The 24,402-nt window shown below is 34.7% G+C and overlaps 2 protein-coding genes across 2 annotated transcripts in view; both read right to left on the bottom strand.

Annotated features, from left to right (window-relative positions):
* The window catches only part of LOC142353881 (multidrug resistance-associated protein 1-like), a 653,144-nt gene that overhangs the window by 299,318 nt on the left and 329,424 nt on the right, over positions 1-24,402 (bottom strand).
* The window catches only part of LOC142354170 (laminin-like protein lam-2), a 134,898-nt gene that overhangs the window by 92,846 nt on the left and 17,650 nt on the right, over positions 1-24,402 (bottom strand). The window contains 7 exon segments of the mRNA XM_075406432.1: positions 1,763-1,788; positions 10,100-10,220; positions 10,457-10,597; positions 20,473-20,573; positions 20,736-20,924; positions 21,347-21,566; positions 23,045-24,015. Coding sequence (XP_075262547.1) covers positions 1,763-1,788; positions 10,100-10,220; positions 10,457-10,597; positions 20,473-20,573; positions 20,736-20,924; positions 21,347-21,566; positions 23,045-24,015 — 1,769 coding nt within the window.

The following is a 24,402-nucleotide window of genomic DNA, read 5'->3' as shown; positions in this document are numbered from 1 at the left end:
ATGAGTTGGAATTAACCGATGTACGTCTGACTCAGTGTTAATTTTTTTTGTATAAGTAGCTAGAAGACACCAACACTCAAGAGTTTTTCAAAAAAAGTCCGGAATTTTTTTCCAAAATTGGTAGACAAAGGATTTGTTGTTGTTGATTGTGCAAACTGGTTTTTCGTAACGTAATTATAACGAAACAAATTTACGCACTTGCAACTAAAATCATTATTTTTTTTCTTTTTTGAAAAACGAAGCAATGAACCATGCTTGCACGAAAACCTACCAAATAGAACTCTAAGTGCATGCATGGTTCATTGCTTCGTTTTTCAAAAAAGAAAAAAAAATAATGATTTTAGTTGCAAGTGCGTAAATTTGTTTCGTTATAATTACGTTACGAAAAACCAGTTTGCACAATCAACAACAACAAATCCTTTGTCTACCAATTTTGGAAAAAAATTCCGGACTTTTTTTGAAAAACTCTTGAGTGTTGGTGTCTTCTAGCTACTTATACAAAAAAAAATTAACACTGAGTCAGACGTACATCGGTTAATTCCAACTCATGCATAGTAATCTGTAACACAGTTTGGTGTGAGTTGGTGGAAGTTATCAATAGGGTATATTTTGGTATAACACTTGTACCTTGAGAGATGGGAAACTATAAACAATCGAACATTTCTTTCTCGACAATGAGCACAAAAGTGAAATTTTTTAAGTTTCCATTGAAGAATTTACATTCAAAACAACTTTCTAGTAAAAAAAGTTTTCAAAAAATTGCCGTACTATTGTACATTATGTGATCTGAGATTGTGTACGTCTGAGCCCGGATGAATCATATGTAATGTAAGTGCATAAAATAGATGTTCCTTTGAATATTTTTTTCTTTTCAGAATACTAACTTTCATTGATTAGGTTTCACTCTACTGCTTGTACATTGAAAGATAATGAATGATTTATTGTTTACTAGTAATGACTCATTTATAGTTTATATGACCGAGCTTCATACATTTTGAAATAATTTTAAATAATTTTTCCGCATGAATCAACTTTTACTTAGGAATTATTTCTCCGGGACATGTATATTGAGCGGATTAAAAATGACGTACAATTAAACATATTGATGACGCATATATAATTTACATTACCGACAGTAATACATTTCAAATTGTTTGCATGTTAGTTTTCACTAATGAAACAAGTTTTTTCTAAATATCTAATCTCTGGGTACTTTAAGAGGGTGAAAAATGATTTAAAATAGACTTTTAATGACTCATTTACATTTTCGCGAACAAAACTGATACTCTTCTGAGAATTTTTCCGTTAGTTTTTGCTGATTGATCGAGACTTTCTTAAAAAAATGAGTCTCTGAAGGCTTCGCTCAGAGTCTTGTATTTTATGAAGGGAAAAATGAGTCTCATTTTAGTTTGCGTAAAGTTTTAAAAAGTCTTGAATGAGTTTTAACTTACGAAAAAGCTTTTAATGAAGGAACTTTCCCCCAATACTTGTACCTCAAGTGGAATAAAATGAACATTGACGTTAGCTGACTCGTACATACGTTTTATGGAAAGAACTAATGCAAAGTAAAGTGTTTTTTTGTTAATTTTCACCAATGAAAGAGTTTTTTATTTTATGAACTTTTCACTGCGACTTGTACATTAAGAGGGAAAAAATGATGTACAATAAAACTTTTTATGACTCATTTTATATTTTTTATGACACAAACTAATACATTTCAAAAAAATCTTGCGTTAATTTTCAGAAATGAACGTTTTTTTACTTGTACTTTTCTCCAGGACTTGTTCCCTAAGTAAAAGAAATGATCTACTTTTAACACTTTATTTCACATATACTCATATTTACCTTTTATGAGCAAAATTGATACAATTTTATGTTTTTTGTGTTATCTTTCAGATACAAAACAACTTCATAGAAGGAAATTTTCACTGTAACTAGTAAGCTAAGTGCAAAACGATGTACTTATGATGACTCTCACATTAATTTAGACGACACATGATGACACGTGAAACAACTTTCACATGAGAATTTTTTTTTGTTCTGGTCTTGTATATTTAGGAGGGGGGGCGAAGCACAAGCAAATATTGATGACTCATTTATACTTAATGTAAACAAAATTGATGCTTTTTCAAGTATTGTTTTAGTTTTAGCTAGGAAACAAATTTCTCTTTGGAACTTGTAATTTAAAAGGAAAAAGTATTAAAAAATGACCTTTTGGGAAATTTTGTATGGACGAAACTGAAAATTTAATTATTTTATTGGTAGTTTTCACTAAGGAAACAACCTCAAGCAAACAAATTTTCCGCTAGATTTGTAAATTAGGAGAAAAAATGAGGTACAAATGAACTTTCTTGACTCTTTTTTGAAATTGTTGAAATTTTTCTCTATGAATTGAACATTATGAGGAAAAAAGATGTGCAAGTTGCATTTGATGACTCATATATCAACTATGTTAGACAAATTGATTTTTTTTAACATTTTTGTATTAATTTTCACTAACTGAGCAGTAAGTTTTCCCTAAGAAGTTTTTCTCTATGACTTGTACGTTAAGAGGAAAAAAGGACCTTTTATGATTCATATATATTCTTTATGTGTGCGCAATTGACATTTTTCAAAGCAGTTTTGCGTTTGTTTTCATTATTAGAACAAGTTTTCCTCAAATAATTTTTCTTTATGACTTGTACATTGAGAGGGAAAAAATGATGTACATATGACCTTTGATGACTCATATATACTTTATGTGTGCAGTATTTAGGTTTTCCTAAAGTAGTTCTCTGTTACTTTTCACTAATTAAACAACATTTGCTATCAAAATTTTTCTCTTTGACTTTTACACTAAGAGGAAACAAAAAAATGTACAAATGACCTGTGCTACTCATGTATACTTTATCTGAGCTTCATTTAAGTTTTTTAAAATAGTTTTGTGTTAACTTTCACTAATTAAACAACTTTAATTAAGAAATTTTCCTCTATGACTTGTACATTAAGAGGAGAAATTTATGTACATATGAACTTTGATGACTCATATTTAATTTATGTGATCAGTATTTAGGTTTGCCTAAAGTAGTTCTGTGTTACTTCTCACTAATTGAACAACTTTTTTTAAGAAATTTTTCTCTGACTTCTACATTAAGAGGGGGAAAAATAATGTACAAATGACCTGTGCTGACTCATATATACTTTATGTGAGCTTTATTTAAGTTTTTTAAAAGTAGTTTTGTGTTAACTTTCACTAATTAAACAACATTTTCCTAAGACAATTTTCTCTATCACTTGTACATTAAGAGGAAAAATTGATGTACAATTGACCTTGGTGACTCGTATATACGTTATAAGAGCAAAATTGATGTTTTTTAAAGTAGTTTTGAGCTAACTTTCACTAATTAAACAACATTTTCCTAAGACGATTTTCTCTATCACTTGTACATTAAGAGGAAAAATTGATGTGCAAATGACCTGTGCTGACTCATATATACTTTATGTGAGCTTTATTTAAGTTTTTTAAAGTAGTTTCGAGCTAACTTTTACTAATGGAACAACTTTTCCTTTAGAACTTTTTCTCTAGGAATTGTACATTAAGAGGAAAAAATTGATATACAGGTGACCCTCGATGACTCATATAATTTTTATGTGAGCAAAATTGATGTTTTTTAAAGTATATTTGTGTTATTTTTCACAAATGGGACAACTTTTCCTTAAGAAATTTTTCACTAGGACTTGTACTTTAAGAGGAAAAAAATGATGTACAATTGACCTGTGATGACTCATACATATGTTATAAGAGCAAAATTGATGTTTTTTAAAGTATATTTGTGTTATTTTTCACTAATGGAACAACTTTTCCTTAAGAAATTTTTCTCTAGGACTTGTACATTAGGAGAAAAAAAATGTTGTACAATTGATCTTTGATGACTCATTAATATGTTATGCGAGCAAAATTGATGATTTCTTAAGTAGTTTTGTGTTAGTTTTTACTAAACGATCAACTTTTACTTAAGAAAATCTTCTCTAGGACTTGTACATTGAGAGGAAAATAATGATGTACAGGTGACCTTTGATGACTCTTTCGTACTTCATATCACTAAAACTAATACTCAGTGTTCACCAATGTTTAAAATTTTGCTTAAAAAAATTATATGGCACCGGTATATTACTCTAATGGCAACACTATACCCTATTATCTTCCATGCAAAACCGTACTCTACTTTACCGACTCAAATGTTTACTCAAATTTCATGCTTGCTATTATTGAATTCTATACAACAGTATCTTAATAAAACCTACCTTTAACCTCCACTCAGTACTATACCCTAGTATTCAGATCCAAATCTTCAACCTTTTTGTCCCCCCCCCAATTGCATATAATCCATTATATACAATACTATCTGCCTGGCAAAATTTACTCTATAATTATTGTTTGATACTACAAGCTTTCATCAAGATTCAAATCATCACTTCCTTTTTTTTTACTTGTGTGCAGATATTGGAATCTATACCCCCTTTTGTCTCCATAAAATACTAAACCAAGCAATCTTGGTACTAATCTTCACCATGTTACGAGCGTGCAGATATTCAAAATTATTTCCTGTATATATTATATCGTAGTTATTCAAAGCTATACCACATTCTAAACAAGACAATTCTATATCTTTTTATCCCTATGCAAATCTGAATCCTAATATTTTTTTCCAAATCTTATCCTTATCTTGCCGACAGTCAAACCTATATCTTACTATCCCAACGGCAATTTTGTTCGGCTAAATAGTATGCAATGTTTTACCCTATTAAACCCAATCAAATCTTCACCCCATTACTTAATTGCAAAGGCTGCAATCTACACCCTTTTTTCCCCATGGCAAACTTTGTTTACCTTATTAGCCACATGCAATTCTGTTTCCTTCTATCCTGATTCAAATCTTTGCTCTTTTATTTGCTTGCAGAAAATCAGTTCTACGTGTTTTATCCGCAAGGTAAAACTATACCCTATTATCTCCATGCAATAAGTGGAATGTAATTTTCAACTTCTGGAATTTACCAAGTAGCGTCTCTACATGTAACCGCTAAAACCTATTACTCTCATGCAAAAGCTATACCCTATAATCTTTATGGGATTTCCACTCCATTACCCCCATTGCACGATACCCCCATAGTCAATTGCTCCCTTACCGTGCGTAAAAACAGTTTTCTCTACAGTTTACCAGCTTCTGTAATTACTCCTTATAAACAAAGAAGGTACCTGTCTACTTAAAATAATGGAGTTAAGGTAAGTCTATTACATATTCAGGCAACAATCCTAAACTAAAAGGGATTAATTGCCAAGAAATTTTTATCCGCGCGCATGATCGAACATGTTTGGGGAAAATCAGCCAAAAAGTGGCCTAGGGTGTATAGGTTTGTTACTACTCGCGTGTTAGTGACTATTTGAACATCAAAATGATGATGTTTTTGAACATCAAAATTCACTTATTGCAATACCTTTCGTATGATTGATTCAAACAACTATATTCGCTTCATTCAAAACTGACAAAGCTAGAGGTAACAGAGCAACCGAAAAAAGCAACAGAAGCCATTTAATGTCAACAGATGGCTCACATGTTAAACTGATTCCATTATTTTTCGAGCAAGTAAATTACTTTAATAACCAATTGGTTAAATTTACAAGCGAAATCAGAAGACTCGGTAATGAGCGTTCGCACAATGTCGGACCCCGCTGATACACTTTCTTGGCATATTTTTCTACCAAATGAAGCAGAGAAGCGGAAACGTTCAAAATGATACAGTGAAATTTGGAATTTGAAACTTGATAGGTTCTCAAATCAGCACAGATGTGTATACCAGTACGTTTGACAATTTTACTTCACAGTAAGGGAGAAATTTGGCCACAGCATTTAGTTCAAAAAGAAAACGAATACAATTTCTCAAACAGACAAAAATCTATTTCATCAAATGAACACCTAATTTCGCCAAACAAAAACAAAAAATGAGATACTGAATGGAAGTTCTATCCGATATTTAAAGTGAAAACATCAAAACACTAATAGATTCGGTGAATGACTGCCTTCTCTAAAAATATCTAGCTAAGGTGACCTCTACTTAAGTTCACTTATAATTCGTATTCTCAATTTAGATTTAATCAACGGGTGCAGAATACAATTTACTGACTGAGATAAGTCATATGCTAACATATGACAGAAATTGACCCCAAAAACAATTTCATAATAAAAAAACGAACAAGGTCATGTTGAGGTAACCGCTGCTCTCTAAAAATTAGCTGCTCTCCAGTAGAGGTAACTGAAAAAAGTTGAATTTTGATTTCTGACGCGTGATCAGATTGTCGTAACATAAATCGAGGAAGATGACGAACTAAAAAAGCAGGTCAGTTCCAGAATTACAAAAAGAAAATAAGAAACTGAAGACTTGATTAACAATTTTAAGGAACAAAATCTTTGATAGTCAACAAACAAAATTACCTAATAACGCAAAAAGCAGAAAACCTGTAAAAAAAGAATTGCATGCAAGAACCAATGTCTCCGAAAGTGTCAAAAACAAAATCCACGTTTGGACGTTCATCCTAAACGTTTTTTTGTCGAAAGGTGAAAATTAGCGAAAAGGACAAAAAGATATATCGCAATACTCGCAAAAAATACTGGCCTCCTAACTTATTGGAACAAAATCATAAACCCTCCAGACCATTTAAAGTTAGAGAGCAGCTAAAAACGTTTCTTAATTTGACTAAGCGAAAGCGGCAAAAGAGAGCAAGGCAACTGAAAAACAAATGAAAACAAATAAAAAACCACAAATTTTCAAATAATTAATGGGGTCTCAGTTAATATCAATGAGTTCAATTTGAAAACATAGCCGGCAGATTGCCAAAAACATAGCCACCGTTGCCGCGCTTGAAGCACATCGGGATTGAAACAGAAAAAGAAAAAAAACAAATACAGAAACCGACAAAATTTTTCTTTGTTTTTTTTAGTGTCAAAATTGTTATAATTTGGCGTCGTGATTTTTGTTTTTTTTTTCGTGTCAAAAAGTGTTCTAAAACAATACCTAATTCAGCTTCTAAACAGAACGCTAACTATCTTAATACCAATGTCAGCTAGCAAACTAATAAACTTTCATAGCGTAATACTCAATGACTTAATGACCGGCTTTTATCGGTTTATCCAGTTTCTTTTGTTTTGCTCTTTTGATTTTGCCAGTTTTGGCCACAATGCATAATCCAATTCGCGAAGGAAACTAAAACCCGTTAAGTTGAAACAGTGAGAGTGAATTAAGTCAGAAGTCAACAGTGAAAATTGTTGACTTATGTAAAACGTGATCAAAAAGTAAAGCAAATAGTAAACCAGAAAAGGAGAGGGCCTAAAAAATAGCCGTTCAGAGGCCAAAACAATAGCCTATTAAAAAGAAAAACTATAAAAAATCTGACCACAATAAGTTGCCAATGAGGCAACTTTTTAGTAAGAATATTACTATTAGAAAGACAACAAAAACAAAATTACGAGCAAAGCTACTATTTTCTAAAAAAAGTGTCGAATTCAGAAAACCATAAGTTAAAACATAAACCGACAAATGTCGGAAGAATTGCTCTTGAACGACAGGCGAGGCAATTTAATTCATGGTCTTTAGTATAAATTAATTTTTCTTTATGGGTGCAAAAAACCTCGACCCCACCGGGATTCGAACCACTGACCTCCCGATCCATGGCCACCCTCACTAACCACTGCGCTATGAGTCACTTAATCTTCCTATGCTGCAGCCGACTTTGTATTAGCAACAAGCTTTACTTTGGAGCACTAGAGATCACTCAAAAATGATGAACGAAAGCGTGAAAAAGTCACTTGAGAAGTCAAAGAATGTTCTAGAAAAGCGCAAAAATGTCAAGCAAAAAATTTGCATAAAAACAAGACACACGTTTACAATAATTGCTATGAACTGCGTTCAAGAGCAATTAATAATAGGGCCTTTCAGATTGACTATGTTTTCAGAAAACATACGCTTCCGGTCATTCTGAGACTAAGATGCAAGTCGACAAAAAAGAACAAAAAGGCTAAAATAGGAAACTCAATTAGTTTTCGAAACAAATAATTTCGTCATGAAAAGCATCAGGTATTAACAGAAAACAGTACATATGTTCACGCATTCTTCATTAGAAACCATAAAAGATCTGTCAGTAATGAATTAAATGGTAGGAGTAAATAATTAACAATTAGTAAAAACTAAAAAAGTTCAAAACTACAGAAGTTCAAGCCATTAAAATCATAAACAGGATACAACAGGCCTCAACACGACCGTTCAATTATAGGACTAAATGACAGAAACAAAGACGAAAAGACGCTTAAAACTTAAAAATTTAAAAACCATTTTTATAAAAAGAGTGCCGAAGTCTTATAACCAATAAAAAAAATGACGAGAAAACTGCCTTACATCAATTTCAATTAGCGAAACAAAACGAAGGAACTGCAGTTTCAAAGCAAATGCTGTTGCTAAACAGCTGAGGCTTAAATAGCCAAAATTGTACTACGGAAAGCTAAGGAAAGATGTTTCAGGAAAGTTCTCTTGAGAAGTATTAGCAGCTCTGGCAAAAATGGCTAATTTCACGCTAGTTTTAACGAAAAAAGTGCAAATTATCATATCATCGCCCACAACTTTGCAAGCATAAAACAACGAGGGTCGAATGAATTGCTCTCAAACGACAGACGGGGGCTATTTGATTTCGAGGGGCGTAGCTTAGAGATGTTTTATGCGTGCAAAAATTGGATCTCATGCGGGTTCCCACCCGAGACCTCAAGAATAAAAGTCAGTCATCATAACCACTAAGCTTTGAAATTCAATAGCTAACAATCGCTTTTATTCTACCAACAATCAGCAGTTAAAATCACTCAAAAATGAGGAAGTGGATCGTGAAAAAGTCTCTTAAGAAGTCCAAAGAATATTCTAGAACAAACGCGCAAAAGCGTCAAGCGACACCCTTGCAAAAAAGACATACGTTTATTACAAAAATTGCTTTGTTAGATTGCTATTAAAAATACTTGAAAAAATTCAGCAGCTCAACTTGATAAAATGAAAATAATTGGAATCATTCAGCATATATTCACTTAACCTAGGTGAAATAAAACATGATTTGAGCAAAAAAGTTATAAAAAAGCTACGGAATAAGTGAAAGTAGTGACTTATGTGAAACGAAAAAAAACGAATTAAGAAAAGAGATCACCTAAGTACTAGCCGTGGAGGAGCCGACAGCAGCTACTAATCAAAATGCTTACCAAAAACCGTTACAAAAACTTTTTTCCAAATATAAGAGCTTTTTGTTGGGAGTAGAACTGAGAAACAAAAATGCTAACTGGAAGACTTGAAGAAGCTCCATCAAAAGTAAAAAACAGACAAGGCTGGACTGATGAAACGCTTTACGAGGCCGAAACGTCAAATAGGTGAGACGAAAAATTGCAAAAAAAGAAAGACCACAGGTCTCATAATTGCCACAATCTTTGTTCGAGAGCAATTAATTACAAAAAACCTTTTATAGTTCTCATATTTTAAAATATGAACGGTTGTGAGTACCGTGAAAATACCGTTTTGTTTATGGATTGTTAACTGTTCTTCTTATCAGTTTAAGTTATTCAAATAATATATTGTTCAGTATAGATTTTAAGAAGACACGACGACTGAATAAAACCATTTCTAAAAATTTGTATATGCATCAAGATTTTTTCACATATTTAACTGCAATATCTCTATAATCCCAACGCCTTAAAGAGATAAAATGATTTTTTTAAACAGCTGGAAAATGATGCAACGACAAATTTTATTCACAATGTTAAAAGTTTCTGGCTGCTCTAAAAAATTAGCTTTCTTTAAAGCGTATTACTAGTTGAATTGTCATAGCTTATTTTAAGAAGCCCTTTTCAGTAGCTTATCCAACTTCAAAATTCACACGTTGAATAAATCTTTTTGCTTTCGATAATTTGTGGATAATGGGGTGAGATCATTCTGTGCAAAATCAGGCAACCCAACCTATTCGTAGGTTTTAAAACACGATCAGTCCAGAAACCGCCGGCTGAGCTAACAAAATCTGATGGAAACAAAAATTTTTGCTTACTTGAGGAAAGAAACAGATTCAGACTCACCGGTAAGAGGATCGCAATCTGACGCATGACTGTTGCAATCACATTTTACACACTCGCTAAGCTGGCCCATATCCGGATTCAATCTTCTGAAGCCTAAAATCAAAAACGTATATCAACATTATATTCGAGAAAAAGTAGATACTTCAAATCTTCTCTATTCTGAGAGGGTTGTAAAACCGATTATATCCAATATCTCCACGCAGTAACTCATTAAAACAATTGAAGTCTTCCTTGACACTCCTGAGTGGTCAATTAATTTCCAAAAGTTTTATTAGGCAAGTTCAAAAGTGTGAATCGAAACAATAAATGTTAAAATTGTATTTATTCACCTGCAGAGCAAAATTCACAACTTTTGCCGTTGTACGCCTCAGGGCAAACACACGATTCACTTTCCAATTTTCTAGGGTCGTAATAGTACTCCGATTCGCCAGCATACTCCAAAATCACATTCCTCAAATCACAGGCTATCTCTAAAACAAAATTAACATGACAAAGGTGTGACAACGATTTTGCAAGATCAATCAATTCGAAATTTTCAAGCTCACATGTTTGATATGCAAGCTACGACATCCTAGGCGCGTACCCTGCTCAGACTTGATTGACGTTATGTGACAGCTTGCATGTTCGCTAATTCAATCCGAAAAAATCTTAAGAAAACGATGCTTGCAAACTTAATCCATAATATGGCAACATTTTGCAAGATAACCTTTTAACAGTTATTCCCCTTGGCGGCTATAAAAATCAAGTAAGCTCCAATATGCATCCCTCGACAAACTAATATAAGCGATTCTATTTGGTGCCAATTATCTGACACTTACGATCAAGCTGATAAATAAAACTGAATGCAAAAACAGCCAACAGAATAACCAAAAAATAGCCACCATTAATTCCTATGGCTTCAATTGGGATCAAAAGGGAGGATACAGAACAAGAGGTAAAAAAATTACAGTGTCTTCGGTGTCAATGACCGTGTAAAAACGGACCAAATAATGGGTATTAATCCTCCTCTATGGGTTTGTGGTGCTTCTACATTGAGTTAGACTTGCTTAGCAACAGCTCCTTAAATCAGAATTGATCGCAGTGAGAATAACGAATCTACCCTAGAATAGTCAAAAGCTTTTAAGCAAAATATTGAACGCAATCATGTGAAGTCAATAACAAAAAAATGGATAATTCACTAGATGAAAACCTAAATTAAACTCGGGAAGCAACTCATTCAGTCCGACTCATGCTCTAAATTTCTGAGAAATCTCATTTCTGAGAGAGTTCAAAATTTTTACACAAAACTAGCTTTCTGCTTCATTTCCTTAAATTATGAGTATTAAGAACCCTCCTTAATAGATTTATCCCGTTTCAGAATTGAATAAAATTGACTTGCTGAGCAGCAGCTCTTTAAATGAGAACTGAACACAATGAAAAAAACAAATCTAGACTAGTGTAGATTTAAGGAAAATATTAAAACATTTGGAAATTGGCAACACGAAACAAATGGTTCAGCTAGAACTCCGGATACAACTCAGTGAGTATACCCATAATGAAAATTTCCGAAAAACACAATTTTTTTCTTTTACAAAATGGAGTTCAGACATTTCACGCCACAAAATAATTTTTTGTGCTGCATTTACTTGCAACGTCTTGAAACGAAGCAGGTAAAATTGCTCAAAACGGCGGAAGAAGTCTTGTTTAAGTTTGATGATGTTTTTATTGAAGTTCGTAATCTTTGTAAGTATCTCTGTAGAAAGTAAATTAAGTTTCAATCACATATGAATAGAGAAGACTCTAATATTAAGAGAAGACTCTAAAAACAGTGTGGTATTATAAGCAAGCTGCGTCACTATGTACCCCGAAAACAGCTAATTGATTACTATCGAAGCAACGTTAACCCAATAATTCAATACGGTATTTTGGTATATGTCTGCTGCAGTTACTCGTCGCTTCTACCTATCTACATTCTGCAGAAAAAAAATTAAAATTCATTTATTTCAGGAAATTGTCAGATAGTTGTAGTGACATTTTTATCTCTAATACATTACTAACAGTATTCGAGTTTCACATTTATGAGCTGCTGAAACTTGTCCTGAAATCATTGGAAAAGATGCATAGCGAAACTTATCTAAATGAACTCTTTGAGCATGAGCATAGTACCAGAAACACCAGAAGATCTACCAAAAACTACCTAAAGCATCCCTCCTTTAAAACGCAGTTTGAGCGCTCCTCTATTTCATATCGTTGTGCAAGGTTATTTAACACACTGGGAAAGAATGAAGTTCTAGCACAAGACATTGAAAACGAAAATTGGCAACAAATATTGCAATTTTATCATAAATTTAAAGAAAGTTAATTGCTGAATAACGATGAGCTGGTATCCTACATTTTTAAGTAATTTTTTCCTTACCCACCCTCAAAATAATATTTTTTTTACAATTTTTTGTTTTCCTTGAACTCTATTCAAAAATTGTTCCGGCACTTACTTCGTAAGTTCCGACGCCTCAAAAATGGTATTATTTTTTGGAAAATAACGAAGATTACACATAGAAAATCGACGAAGAAAATCGAATTGCAGAAATAAAAATATATTTTGAATTTCGTTTATTTATATTTGCCAGGAATCAGCGTCACTCTCAGAAATAGAGACACAGCATACAGTGTTAGCGTAGTAGGTATAGAGTTTTTGAAAATTTATCGTTTTGAGCTTAAAAACCGTATTTTTTAAAATTTTTATTCTGTTTTTCATTATCAAAAAAAATTTAATTATCGTTTTTTTCTCTTCTTAACTATTTAATTTTAGCCAGGGCAGATACTAGGTGGGTTTAATAGCCCCGTCTTTCTGTCCTCTCCTAGATATCTTTTGTTATTATGATATGTAATAATGTTGATAATAATGTAAGTAATTAAATTGTTGATTTAAATTGATTTATTTTATCATAAAAAAGGAGGAATTTATTCTTTCTTTCTTTCTTTCTCAAACAACCAGTGGGGTCTAAATTTAACTGAGCACGGAACGGAAGGACAACATCATACAAAAATAAAGAACTTCAAATGGTGTCATGAAAGCTGATTTTAGACCCCCAGTAGATTCGGAGCGGCTCAAAATTCCGAATAAGAGCAAGAAATCACGGAGTCAAGCGTGAAGACATTCGAGAAGTCAAATCGATCAAGAGCGCGGAAAAATATAAGACCCAACAAAAATAAACGGTGTATACTGTTTACTTGCTATTACAAATACGGTGTATACTTGCTATTACAATGGCAGCTTCAAACTTAGTTCAGAAACAAAATGCAGTCGAAGGAGCTCTATAAAGGACCCGATTAGTTTTAATCTTAATTAGCAAGCTCATGGGGGCGGTGGGCACGGGGGAGGGAGGTCCAGTGCGCTGGGTTACGGGTGGAACGATGCGCAGTGGGTAAGGATGGGGGGGTGAATTGTGTGTGTGTGTGTGTGTGTGTGTGTGCGTGTGTGTGTGTGTGTGGCGGGGGGGGGGGGGGGGGGGGGAATCGTGGATGGTAAATTAAGGGGAGGGGGAGATGGTGAGGTGGTTGGGGCGGTGGACGAACCGCTCCCTTAAACTTTGTCTTTTAAACAGTCGCGGTGAGTTGCCTACTTAGAGACTAGTGAGCCGAACGGCTTTTAGAGAACTTAAAGCCCTCCGGGCGTTGCCTGTTTATCCCATCAGTTTTGAGGACGAAAAGTCAAAAGGGTCAGAAGACAAATCGGTCAAGTGAAAAAACCGCATAAGAAAAACCACACCATTAACAAAATTGCTGCAAACTTTGTTTGAGAGCAAATAAAAACATAACCGACTAACGTCGGGCGAATTGCTCTCAAACGACCGGCGAGCGGTTGGCTTTGTCAACAGCTAGCCACGATTTAGTGACCTCAGGGAGCTACATCTTTATCCCGTTTCTGAATACGAAAGTCAAATGAGTCAGACGAAAAATTGGCCACGCAAAAAATTGCATAAAAGACAAACAGGATTAATATATTTGATTTCAACTATAACTCATTGATAATGAGGATAAGAGATGGTGACATTACGCCACAAAACAGCAGCTGAAGTGCGGAATCAACAAAAAAAGAGATAAAACGTGAACGAGAAAGAGAAGGAAAAGAAGCCCAACCGAAAGAGAGAACGAGACAGGAATATATTCCAAAAATTTGAAAAGTTTAAATTTTATCTAAATATTACTAAAAAATGGACTCATTAAAAATGTTGATCGCAATCCCATTAACTCTAGAAACTATTCAGCAGCTTATTATCAAACTTGGAGGAGGCCCCAGGGCCTCCTTTGCCGGAAAAAAATCAAAAACATGAAAAACTGCAAATATTTTTAAAAATTTCTTAAATTCGTGATATTAAAATCTTGAAGATCATTCCATTACATCTACAAACTATGCAGTAACATATTCTCAAACACTAGAGGAAATTCCGTGGTTCTTGAGGCTAGATAAACCTAAAAAATGACAAAAAAAAATTCACAAAACATTAAATTGCATGTTTTATAAAAACAAATTGCTATAACCTGTGATATCAAAAAGTAGAAAATTAATCCATGACCAACAAAAATTTTCCAGTAACTTATCAAACCCCAACTGGGGCTTTTATGACCCTTGAGGCTCAAAAAATCTGAATAATGACTATAAATTATAAAAAAAATTGGAAAAATCGCAAAAATATCAAAAATATGATAAAATTTGTGATGTTAAAATCTTGCAAGACATTCGGTTTAATCTACAAACTATTCAGTAACCTTTCTTCAAATCCTAGAGAGTTCCTTGGCTCTTAAGGCTGAAAAAAAACTAAAAACCGACAAAAATTTTAGAAAAACTTGAAAAAAAGCAAAATATATCAAAATCGATGCACCGGGGGCTGATTGGGGGCAACACCGGGGTGGGGAGTGCAACAGTGCGGTGAGGGGTGGGAGCAATAGGGGGGTCAACAGTGGGGGGTGTCTTCAACGTCTAAGAACCACCCTTCACACCATAAGTATAAGTCTCCAAAACAGTTTGAGCTGAAACAGAGCTGAAAGGCTCTAAGAGCACTTAATGCCCGCTGGGCGCTACCTGTTTATCCCGTTTTTGAGGACGAAAAGTCAAAAGCGTCAAACAAAAAATTGGTCCAGCGAAAAATCGCATAAAATAGACCGACACGACTAATATAATTGCTACAAACTTCGTTTGAGAACAATTAAAAACCTATTAAAGAATTCGAAGATTTTACGTAGAACATTTTTTCAATCAGAAGGAGAAATCCTCAATCGACCTTATTTATTCCAATGCAAGCGAACAAGTCGACAAAAAAAACTCTGCGGAAATCAGCAAAAAATCCATTAATTAAAAGAACAAAGAGCTTTTAAGGTGGCGTAAACAAACAATTTTAATACAAAATTTTGACGAAGGATTAAAACAATGCAAATTTAGTGCCGGCCAATAAACTAGACCATGAAACGACTAAGAAGTAAAATAAAAACTAATTGATAAAGAAGTAACTAATCGATAAAAACTTATTGAAGAACTCTCTACTTTAACAGAAATCTAGGAAATGTAAGTTTTTATCCTAATCGTTTACATTAGCGGGAAAATGCTCAATCAAATTTGGCTACTTATTGAGCTTCAAAAACAAAGCCTTAATATTGCTGGAAAATGGCCTCAATTGGAATTGAAACAAGAAAAACATACCCGGCAGATTGCCGGAAAATGGCCTCAATTGGAAATGAAACAAGAAGAGAAAAAACATACCCCGCAGATTGCCGGAAAATAGTCGCCATTGATTCCCATAACCACGATTGGGATTGAAAGAATAAGAAAAACTGAAACAACTGACTTTAATACAAATTAAAAATGCGAACAACTTTGCTGTCAATTTGTAGTTAGACATGCCCCTGTTTTTAGTGAGAGGACGCAGGGGCTAGTATCAATACCAATAACCATTGGAGATGTTAATTGAGTCTATTACGAACAAAGGTCAAGTAACGGGCATGTAACACTGGGCTTTATGGGTTTATCCCCTTTCTATTTCTGAATTTGTTTATTTTTAGACTGATTCCTTTCATTTTGAATTCCTTTGCTAAGCAACTGCTGTTTAAAAGTACTTTGAGCAGAATGAGCAAGAGAAGTCAAAGATTTCATGCACAATGTTTAATAAGCTGTTAACAGGTATAGCGAAAATTTTTATTCGACGGAAAAGAAAAAAACGGAGCAGGGCAAGTCCTGGCCTACAATTCAAGATTTTCATTGAACAAAAACTTAGTCCTATAATAAAAACTAGAAAAAAACAGCTCCGATAAAAAACAGCCAATATCATTGTCAAAATGCCGGATATGAAAACCGCTAGCGAGAAAACAAATTTTTGTTCAAACGCTGTTTTCTCACTCTACTTCAACGAGTTAAGAAAATTCACTAGCTTTTTTGCTCTACTTCCTCTTCCGGCATGACCAAAATCACTAATCCAAATTGACTTCGAAAATCATCAAAATGTGTGAACAGATCTTTAAAAAAAACAGCACCTAAATACAATTCAAATTGTTTGAATTGTAAAAAAAATAGGTGCGCTATAATAGCCGGCTGAGAAGCTGAGGGCACTCATTAATAAATTGACAGCTACTTATTAGATCACTAAAGTTTCCGGCTCGGTTTTAGTACCTAATTGACTATCGTTGTGTGCTAAAATTAAATTCCATCAACGGAATGCAACAACTTTTCTGAGTGAGGTAAGTCAGAAACTAACTCATCACACCGCAGACAAATTCGACAAAAGAGCGGTAGAAATCAATTTAAAATGAAGCAGCCAAATGATCGAGGATGGGGACGACTTAAAAAAACCCAATATCTTTCGCCGCTGCTAGCAAACAGAAATCAGCTGCGACAACTTTTTAAGCACGAAGTCTCAAAAATAAAGAAAAAAATTAGACCTAAACAGGCTACCAAACTTATCGTTTTCATATTAATTGTTGTGATGCATTTAATTAATTTAGACTAATATATGTCAAATAAATTTAAGATTTAACGTAGAAAATTTTTTCAATTAGAATGAGAAATCCTCAATCGACCTTATTTATTCCAATGCAAGCGAACAAGTCGACAAGAAACACTCTGAGGAAATCAGCAAAAAAACCATTAAATAAAAGAACAAAGAGCTTTTAAGCTGGCGTAAAAAACAATTTAAAAAAATTTGAAGGATTAAAATGCAAATTTAGTGCCAGCCAATGAACTAGACCATGAAAGGCCTAAGAAGTAACTTGAAAACTAATAGATAAAGAAGTAACTAATTGATAAAAACTTATTGAAGAACTCTCTACTTTAACAGAAATCTAGGAAATGTAAGTTTTAATCCTAATCGTTTACTTTACCGGGAAAATGCTCAATCAAATTTGGCTACTTATTGAGCTTCAAAAACAAAGCCTTAATATTGCTGGAAAGTGGCCTCAATTGGAATTGAAACAGGAGAAAAGCATACCCGGCAGATTGCCAGAAAATGGCCTCAATTGGAAATGAAACAAGAAGAGAAAAAACATACCCCGCAGATTGCCGGAAAATATTCGCCATTGATTCCCATAACCACGATTGGGATTGCAGAAACAAGAAAAACTGAAACAACTGAAATTAATACAAAAATTAAAAATGCGACAATTTTGCTGTCACTTTGAAGACATGCCCCTGTTTTTAGTGAGAGGACGCAGGGGCTAGTATCAATACCAATAAGCATTGGAGATGGTAATTAAGTCTATTACGAACAAAGTTCAAGTAACGGGCATGTAACACTGGGCTTTATGGGTTTATCCCCTTTCTATTTCTGAATTTGTTTATTTTTAGACTGATTCCTTTCATTTAGAATTCCTTTGCTAAGCAACTGCTGTTTAAAAGTACTTTGAGCAGAATGAGCAAGAGAAGTCAAAAGATTTCATGCACAGTGTTGAATAAGCTGTTAACAGGTAAAGCGAAAAATTTTATTCGACGAAATAGAAAAAAACGGAGCAGGGCAAGTTCTGGCCTACAATTCAAAATTTTCATTGCACAAAAACTCAGTCCTAAAATGGAGTAAAAATGTAATGGTAAAAAAACCAGAAAAAATCAGCTCCGATAAAAAAAACAACTAATTTCAACAGCTAATTCGACAGCAGAGCGAGAGAAATCATTTAAAAATGAAGAAGCCAGATGATCGCGGATGGGGAGGACTTTAAAAAACCCATTATCTCGCTACTGTTAACAGAATTCAGCTGCGACATTTTCAGCAGCACGAAATCTCAAAATTAAAGAAAAAATTAGACCTAAACAAGCTTTCAAAATGATCGTTTTTTCTATTAATTGTTGTGATGCATTTACAATATTCAAAGCGATTGAGAAGACCTTGACTCCTCCGATTAAAGAAAACTTCAGTCAATTTGAAGCTGAGGAAAGGCCATTTTGAGAAAGCGGCAAGTCGTGTGGCTAACAATTTATTCACTTGCATGAACAGAAGATAAACAAAAGAAAGAAAATTGACGTCCGAAGAGAACAAGTCTAAAACGGCCATAATGAGCACACAAAGGCTAATTTGAAGTCCGCGTGACGTCAATATAGTTGCAACAAAAAATATAGCCGGCATATTGCCGGATTAGCTGCGAAAGAATAGACTTGCGTGCCGTATAATGGAGATAGAAACAGATACAGATCTAAATCGAAAAAAAATCAACGCCGCTCAAAAAGCCAGGTAAAAAACATTCAGCTATAAACTAATAAAGCTTGTTAAACTTCATTCCGCAGAAGCCTTTTATTAGGAAACTTTACTGCACATGAGTTCCCTTGACCTTAAACTAATTCAAATTAAACTTGAGTTTTAAAGTGCAAAAGTACCTTTATTGAGTGAGGTAAGTCACGTATGATCAAAATCTAATCTCGCAAATGAATTTAAAACCTTTGCTAGAGAGAATGAGAAATGACGTCACGCGCGAAAAAAGCCGTTAGTGAGAGGAAGAAGTCATTCAGAAAATTTGACTTCAGCTTTTCTGTGTAACAAATGTAAAACGAAAAAGCGTCAGATGACGAAGCAAAAAAACATAGCAGGACAAGTCCTGACGTCCAGACCAAACCCGCACTATGAATGGATTGTGAAAACCATTTAGAAAAAAAATCCGATCCAAATAATCGAAAAAACTATAAAAAATCAAAGTGAAATTGCCGCATGTGAACAAAAAAACCACTAGCGAGAAAGCGAATTTTTATTCAAACACCGTTTTCCCACTCTACTTTTAAATTAGAGCGAAAAAATTTCAAGCCACAAAACCACTCGCTTTACCGCTCCACTTCCTGTTTCGGCGTGACCAAAGTCACTACTCCAATTTGACTTCAAAAATCATGAAAATGTGTGAACAGATCTTAAAAAAAAGACAGCGCCCGAATACAATTCAAATTCTTTGAATTGGAAAAAACCAAGAGCACCACAATATAGCTCCGCTCAGCTTACAGCTTTGCAGCTATAAAAAATAATAGCTCTACTCAGCCATCGCTACCGCAGCTATTAATGAAACATAATTCGACTAATGTCGGAAGAATTGCTATTGAACGACAGGTGAGGTAATTTAATTCAGGGGCTGTAGCCTAGATTAATTTTTCTTTATGGGTGCAAAAACAGTTTACCACGCCGGGATTCAAACCATGGACCTGACGATCTCTCATCAGAAGCACTGCCAACTCGTCTATCAGTGCCTGCTTGTTGCTATGGTGCAATATGCAATATGCAATAATTTAGCAACAAGCTTTACTTCGGAGCGAGAATAATAGAGATCACTCAAAAATGAAGAACGAAAGTGTGCAAAAGTTACTTGAGAAGTCAACGAATATTCTAGAAGAAAAGCGCAAAAACGATCAAGCGAGAAATTTTCATTAAAAAGACCAACACGTTTACAATAATTGCTATGTGCTCCGTTCAAGAGCAATTAAACATACCTGAGCTCTTTAAGCTCAACAAGAGGCTTCAAAAGACGTAATTATAGGTTATTCACTGCCGCTGTTAGGATTTTAAGCAAAAAAGGTGATATCAAACTTGGCGCATTTTTTATTTGACTTATAGTAGTAAACAGCCGTTAATAAAGTTCAGACGCTTAAAATGGCGAATGAGAGAACAATTGAGATCACACAAAACGTTGAAGTCATTCTGAAAGTCAATAACATTCAAGCAAAAAAATTCGCATACAAAGACATACGACTACATATTTGCTTCAAACTTTATCACTTTTCTGTGCAAAAAGCATACCCTCACTGTATCGAGAACATTGCATTTCAAAATTTACCCTCAAATCCTTACAAAAGCGCCTAATAATTGTTTTCAACATCTGAGCACTAACTAGATATTGAGATACGTTTTCTAACCTCCGTAAGCCCCTCTGATAAGTATTCGTTCCACGTTCAGCAGAAGTGAATGAAACTGGACGGGTGATAGTCGCGGCTGCCAACCAGCGCTTTCCATCAACCTAAACAGACCAACACTCGACAGGTTAGCCCGCTTCTTTTCCTATTTGAAAAAAGCTTAGCTTCTTCTTACTTTCCCGAAAAAGTCCTTTAATGTTGTATAAATATCATGACGCAAACATAAATGATTCAATATAAATTAAAAACTTATCGAAAAAACCAACGTGAACTCCAATTTGTTCCATTCGCGTGCTCTCATTGGCTTATTATTCTGCCAAGATAGCCCCGCAGTGACTCTCAAACCGTTGCCCATTTGCCCTTCAATGATAACGTCACGGTCAGACGAGGTCATGGTTGTGAAGGAACCAACTGGCCTCAGCTCGAATGTCAGTTTTAGTCCGTAGCTTAGAACTCTGAAACAAATTACTTTCCATAAACGTGGTGTCCACGGATCGCTCGGGGGATCAGTGAAACTGCTTGCGGAAACAGCAGCTCAAAACTCATAAGTTAGTAGTAATAACCCAAACCTGGTTAAGATATCATGCATAACTGAGTTCTTCCGAAACACGGCTGTCATATCAAGGAGCGTGAAAAATAATTTTTGGTAAAGATTTGATTACCTTCAAGGAAACTCAAACAAGCTTTTAAAAATTAAAAAACAAGAATTTTCAAAGTCAGTTTAGTCTGATCACAGCCATGAGTGTTCAAGTAGCATGTTACTATTTAAAAATTGCAGATGCCCCCAGAGTAGTAGAAGTTGTATACCGCCAATCTCTTATTTGTTAACCAAATAGACCCAAAGTGCCAGAGATAATTTTGGTACGAAAAAACTAACTTGTTTCCCAGATATGGTTTTGGAAGCTCGAAATAGATGAAGGACTCGGGCTTCTTCTTCAAAGCACAGTCGGAGTCAGTGTTGCTCAGGGAAGAATCAATACTCAGGAACTTGTCCGATGGTCCCAGAGATGTCCTGGAATTGCCAAGCACCATTCGACACTTGACTCCACGAGAGTTGCTTGCTTTCCACCCGCCGATTTCAGTTCCATACTGCTCGTCTGCAAACAATTGTCAACATAAAAAAACAACAAATTCTGCTTGTTCCCCGTGAACTAAATTTCTGTTCATAAGGTTGAACAAATGCTTGGTTTTGCTTTTGCATTTATAATGGTTTGTAAGGCCAGGGCCAAATGTCGGGACAATACTGGAAGAGATGCCAGTAGATAGCCATTTCATTTATGGATATACAATAATAGATGGGTGTTGAAATGCCAGTTTTCGATCGTTATCCTCCGTCGAGAAAATCGAAGAAAGAAAACAGAAGAAAATTCTTAAATTCAGTTCCTAAAATCATCGACAAGCAAAATAAATTTTGGAAATAAAATATTTTAATTAAACAGTCAAAGTCTGAAAATTTGGACACCTAATATATTAAAAGCCAACGGATTCGTTACCAAATACCTGTGCTTTTTTTGCTACTTTTCTGAGGACACTTAAGTGCGTTCATGCAAATACACGAGTCGAATTAGAAACATAGCTGGCAGATTGCCAGAAAATAGCCGCAATAGATTCGTAGATCGGCAGTCTAAAAAAACAGTAAAAAAGACAGACCAAAAAAATTCGTCTTTTCATTGAAGGCTGATCTGTTATATTTTAATCAAAAATCTGTATAAGTTATTGCTGCCTCTATTAGCTGATCTCAAATAACCTTCATTTAGAGTGGCACACACTCATTTGACCTTATCACTTTGAATTAAAGTAAACAAAAGTCAATTTCAAAGTGAGGAAGTCTTTTTTGAGAGTGAGGTAAGTCAAGTCTGACCAAAAATTTAATCACGCGCATGAACAAAAAAACTCGCTCCACTAAGAGCGAAAAATAACGTCACACATGCAATTCAGTTGAAATTGCATGAACGACTGAACAAAAAGTGGCTGTGACGTCATATGGTCGTAACAAAAATCATGACGACGATATAAAAAACATAGCAGGACAAGTCCTGACGTACAATTCAAAGAATTTTCATTGACTAAACAAAAAACTAGACCTGGAACGGACTATGAATGGATTGGGAAAACCATTTAGAAAAAAATTCTATCCAAAAAATTGAAAAAACAGTAAAAATCAAAGTGAAATTGCCGCATGTGAACAAAAAAACCACTAGCGAGAAAGCGAATTTTTGTTCAAACACCGTTTTTTCACTCCACTTTAAATTTAGAGCGAAAAAATTTCACGCCGCAAAACTACTCGCTTTGTCGCTCCATTTCCTGTTTCGGCGTGACCAAAATCACTACTCCAATTTGACTTCAAAAATCATGAAAATGTGTGAACAGATCTTAAAAAAAAGACAGCGCCCCAATACAATTCAAATTCTTTGAATTGTAAAAAAAACCAAGAGAAGGCCAATAATAGCCCCAGCTATCGCTGTGCGGCTATTAAAAAAACCAAGCTTCTGAATTTATAAATTTCTGGGAATTACGCTTCTAAATATATTTTTTATAGCGGCCTGAAATCATTGAAGCTAATCATAAAACTAACCTATTTCTGTTAGATCTGACTCTACTGTTTTCATTGTCATTCGTTCATCCGACTTCGAACAATTCGTTGAATGACCATAACAGAAACACGCTTGACATCCATTCTCATTTTCAGAACTTAAACCGAAGAATCCTTCTTTACATTGCGAACACGTCTGGCCATGAACGTTTGTTTTGCATGGACAAGACCCATCGATAGGATTGCAATCTGTAATCGACGCTCGAGTTCCAGCCGTGTTGCATTCGCACTTAGAACAACCCTCTTGTGATCCAAATCCATAATATCCAGGAATACATTGATCACAAAGCGGACCTGTAACTCCTGGTTTGCACTTGCACAGACCGTCATCATCGCATTGGGATTGTTGGGATCCTTGCATGTTACAATCGCACCGATCACATTTCCCTTCCTTATTCATATAGAAGTCAGGGAGACATTTCTCACAATTTTGCCCAGTCGCGTTGTTCTGGCACCCTTCACATACCCCACCATTTGACCGACCATTACGCTCATAAACCCCCTGATCAAACCGACATTCTGCACTTTGTCCATTGCAATTACACCGCTCACATTCAAAATCACTTTCCAGACCTTTCAGTTCCTGCCAAGGTCTATTATGGTAAAATCTCAGGCATGTGTTGCAATTAGGACCATCTGTGTTATGTTGACAAACACATACTTTAGTCTTCGGGTCCATGAGGTCGCACTGCTCCGCGTGACCATTACAAAAACATTTTCCTGACACGTTTATGTCACTGATAGAATAAAAGTATTGTTTGAGTACAATGTCGTTATCCGGAAATGGGTTTGGTTCAGGCGCTACTGTGTGGATCTTGATCATGGATATCAAGATTGATCTGGCCTGGATTGTTTTTCCTGGCGGTGTTGTAAAATCCACTGTTCCACCAGCTTCGGGTGTCAGTTGTGACTGTGATTGGTCGCATTTTGGTCCAGAGGTGGCACTGGATATGCTATAAACAAACGAATTATTAAAAATATATATACCCCACGCTATATTCGCCCAAAAATTGTCATATAATAACAATGCAGCCTCAGATTGGCAAATAAAATTTAAAATTTTCCTCAACGGTATGAAATTATTCAAACCGGCTGGTGAGAAAATCGCAACCAAAGTAGTTTAACTGCTTAGAATACGCAACAGCAACAAATGAGGTGTAATTTTAGAAATTGACAGAGAAAAACTGATTTAATAACTCTCATGGAATTTTTCTTAATATGTTTTCTTAATATTTTGACCGTAAACTAAAAAGGTCTCTGGAGTTTTTCTCAAGTAATATTCAGTATTTCAGATTCGAGTCCAGTGCATTTAAACGCAGTCAGTTAGAGATTACGGTGAG

The sequence above is a fragment of the Convolutriloba macropyga genome, chromosome 15 (genome assembly GCF_964194025.1).
Source record: "Convolutriloba macropyga chromosome 15, txConMacr16.3, whole genome shotgun sequence".
Classification (NCBI taxonomy): domain Eukaryota; kingdom Metazoa; phylum Xenacoelomorpha; order Acoela; family Convolutidae; genus Convolutriloba; species Convolutriloba macropyga.
Note: the sequence above shows the minus strand (reverse complement) of the source record. Positions and strands in the feature narration are given on the sequence as shown.